This window comes from Augochlora pura, unplaced genomic scaffold (assembly GCF_028453695.1).
Source record: "Augochlora pura isolate Apur16 unplaced genomic scaffold, APUR_v2.2.1 APUR_unplaced_1729, whole genome shotgun sequence".
NCBI classification, from domain to species: domain Eukaryota; kingdom Metazoa; phylum Arthropoda; class Insecta; order Hymenoptera; family Halictidae; genus Augochlora; species Augochlora pura.
Window position 1 is genome coordinate 1 of NW_027581805.1, and position 3,790 is coordinate 3,790.

Here is a 3,790-nt window from a genome sequence, read left to right on the forward strand (position 1 = left end):
AGTGACTTGTAACGCTGACTATCACGCGGATTTGCCGATTGTCGAATGGGAAAAGGAGAATCTATCTCGGAGACTGTCGACCAAGTTTCTCAAGGAGCACGTGAACGCCGAGCAGAGGAAAATCATAGTTATATTTCTGTTACGTTTCGGGGTAAGTAACGTTCGCTGTGAGGTTTACAACGATCGAATGGAAGCTAATCGAAGACGATTATTCGCAGACTCACTGCAACTTTTCCTCGTATATAATCTATCGCGCGGTGAAGATTTTCGACGTGGCGATTGATAGGATAGAAGTCGGCACGGAGTTCATACAGATTACGGCATTGGCCAGCTTGTGGATAGCACTAAAACTTTTAGAGAAATCGGACAAAATTCCCACGGTGAGTCAACGGTTGTCGAAATTGGGTTTACTCCGTTTTCTCCGTGTTGGTTGCGTTCTTGTTTTTAGGCTTCGGCGATGATCAGCCTGGCCAAGGACCTCTACGCTGGAAAGCAGCATTTGCTATTCGAATACGAGAGAAAAATTCTAGGAACCTTGGACTATAACGTTTCTTTTGTCGACGCGTACTCTCTTCTCTCTTATCATTTGATCAATTACAATTTTTGCTCGGACATTTCCCAAGATATGTTTGAGTTTTTATTTTACGCAGCCAGTTACGCGGTGAGCATACGAACTTCACAATTTTGAAGAAGTGATGCAGTACGGTAATAACTACATGATAGTGATAATAACTACTACAATGATAGCAAATCTTCTGGAATTATCATATACTACTGTGAACAAAATATAAGGTGAATTTGTTTATAAAATGTAAATTCTTTATTTATTCTTACAAATCAATTTCATCCCCTTCAAAGTAATCCGCGTCCGATAAAACGCACTTTTGCCAACGCTTTTTCCAGTCCTCGAAACAGTCGGAATAGTCTTTTTCCGGTATAGCCTTCAAGACCTTCTTCGATTCGGTTTTTATTTCCTCAATCGTGTCAAAACGGCGTCCCCGCATTGGCCTTTTGAATTTGCTGAATAGCCAGGAGACGCACGGAACCAAATCAAGCGAATACGGCGATTGCGGAACGATATGAGTCGAGTTTTTGGCAAAAAAAGTCGCGAAGAACCAATGCAGTATGGTTCGTTATCGGTGTATTATCGTGATGACTTTTGGTTGTTTACAAAAACACGTGTAACTCGGAGATAATTAAACCTTTGGACAAACAGACGCTTGGTAAATGTTATAGACAGTCCTACCAACCTAGGAAAAAAAAATAAAAAAAGGATAAATAAAGAATTTACATTTTATAAACAAATTCACCTTTTTTTTTGTTCACAGTGTTATGTTTATGGAAATGTTTATGTTATATAAGAAGTAAGGGATTATTAACTATTCTTTAGGCAAAACACAACCATTTTCAACTTCGAGTTAATATGTATCAAAAACAGTACAAGATATCCTCAGATTAAAACAGTTTCGCTTACGGAATAGTTATTTTATTAAAAACACTGTAAATAGAAATATTGTAATATTTTTTACAGAAAATATGATTAGCAATAGATGTTCTAACTTTAAATTATTTTTATAATTATTTCTCAAAGACTAAAAAGTATTCGTGTACAATGGTATCCACATCGTCAGCATCGTTAATCATATGAAATGGATAAATATTAACTATTTTTGTATATTTTTTTATTTTTAATGAAACGACAGCATTTTGTAAACGATTTTCATTAATCGTTGACAAGGCTATTATTCAGCCGCTTTGTGCAGCAGAAACATGCGTAACAACTTTTCAGATTCTTATAATATGTATAACAAACAACAAATTAAAAACTGAGATATATTCTGAGATATGTTAACTTGAAGTTGTAAATAATTGAGCTTCGTCTAGATAGTGGTTATACGTGTACTATATAACATGTACGTTTCCATAAGCACATAATAATTTTGAGTTATTTTTATGCTGCACTGTGCGACGCGGCTTTTTCCAAACATATTTTTTAGATTGACCTAACACTGTTGGATGAAAGCTTTTGTAAAACATCCGTGAGTTTCATTACGGCGGCGGCGGTCGAGCTGGTTCTCGGCCTTGTCTTGAATACCGACCAGCATGACCTTAGCAATACGATTAGGCCTAGATGGCTATTTTGGAGAGGGTTGCTACGCGCTGCTGCCACGGGTACTGGTTTCCGCTTCATGGACAGGTCAGTGTCAATCTTGTCGGTTATCCACGCGAAAACCTCTCTTCGAGTTTTCGTTTTGAAATCCAAAATTGGCGGTGTTGCGCGGCGACACAGGTTTCAGAACGCAGAGACGGACCGATATCGCGTTGCGATACTGCGCTGCATGCAGAATTCTGGTAGGAAGGGTTATGGATTCGAGTCAGTACACCGAAAGTACAGCCGTAGCAAATACGGTCGCATTGCGAAGCCTTTACTCGATCTAGTAGCCAAGCTGTCACCGTCAGAATTTTTTGATCCCTAGAGAATCGCCCTCGTGTGTCGCAGTTACGATTTTACGATTTAATTTTGTTCCCGTTTGGATTTTAGAGCAAATAAAAGAAAAACTGGTGTTGTTGCAAATTCAGATGCCTTGTTTTATTTTGTGTTTGTGACATCCGTCGAAAGCGCGCTCCTCCGCGCGAGCTAAGTTCGGCCAAGGTGTTTAAAGTCTTAAGCCGTGCCGAACTTTTCCTGCGTGTTCTGCCAACCGGACCACTTGTCCCACGACTTGTCCACCGAGATCAAGCTCTGTGCAGCGTCCTGAAATCGGAGGAATTCGTATTAATTATAACCGATCGCGATGATACACACACTTGGAAACACGGGGCCAACACGGAAACATTAGTGGCATCGCGACGTTACTTTAAACCACGCATTGCTAACTGCTCTCCACAATTGCAGCCGAACAATTGCAGTAAATCCGGTCGTTTCGAGTAGAGGCTGCTCGCGGCCAGCGTCGCGCGCGTCAATTCCTGGAGGCTGCTGGGGGAGTTATTGGCGGAACTATGACTCGAGATGGCTCGATGGCCAAGTTGCATCAAGATCAATCGTCGAGGGACGCGCGTCGATCTTGCGGGCACAGCAGCTCAAAGTCCGTAAACTTAGATCCCTGTGGATTAGCGTCCGCATTTGAGTCTTCTTTTTCCTTCTTGTCTACGTGTCGGAAGTTACTTGCCGAGCTGTGACAACACCGTCAACGACAAGAAAGCTACATCTCCCTTGTCGGCTGTGAAGAACCTGAAACAAGATGCACGGTTGGATTGCTCGTGGCCATTGACTTGTCAACGTTCGAAAACACAAAGTTGAAACAAGCTCCTCCTCGGTAAGCTTCGGCAGCAGTTGGCGCGCATTTGGTTATGATTTTGAATGCGATCATTTCGCAGATACACAAGATCTTGCGAAGAAGTCGGTCGCTTCGTCCTCGGAGTTTATCAGGCCCTTGTCTTTAAGCATCTGGATTGATGCTGTCCAACCGGCAAAGTTGCCCTTGTAACCGCTGTGGCAGGAATTTTTGCCACGCAGATCAGCTAACATGAACGGACGCGTTTGTAACAAAACCGTCCCGCAATGGAACTAAATATGTACAATGACTCAGATTAATATTAGCACACTGTTTAGATCGTAATAACTTTTTTATAACTTATCTAAATAACTTGAGTTTTTTTGGTAGATTGACCAGTCTAGTTGATTACAATTAGGATGCTGTTTTTAAATTCTGCTGTTGTTTAGAATAACGAAAGAAAATCTAAAACTCTCATTTTTTAACTATTTTGACTGTGACGGTAACAGAAATTA

The 3,790-nt window shown here is 40.9% G+C and overlaps 1 protein-coding gene across 1 annotated transcript; it reads left to right on the forward strand.

Moving 5' to 3' along the window:
- Positions 1-7: 7 nt before the first annotated feature.
- LOC144477529 (uncharacterized) lies at positions 8-2,579 on the forward strand (the record flags this gene model as incomplete). Its single annotated transcript, XM_078195258.1, has 5 exons — positions 8-151; positions 219-380; positions 449-661; positions 1,998-2,197; positions 2,291-2,579. Coding segments are annotated over 5 exons (906 nt in total), but the record flags the coding sequence as incomplete, so codon positions are not given.
- Between the last annotated feature and the right edge of the window lie 1,211 nt (positions 2,580-3,790).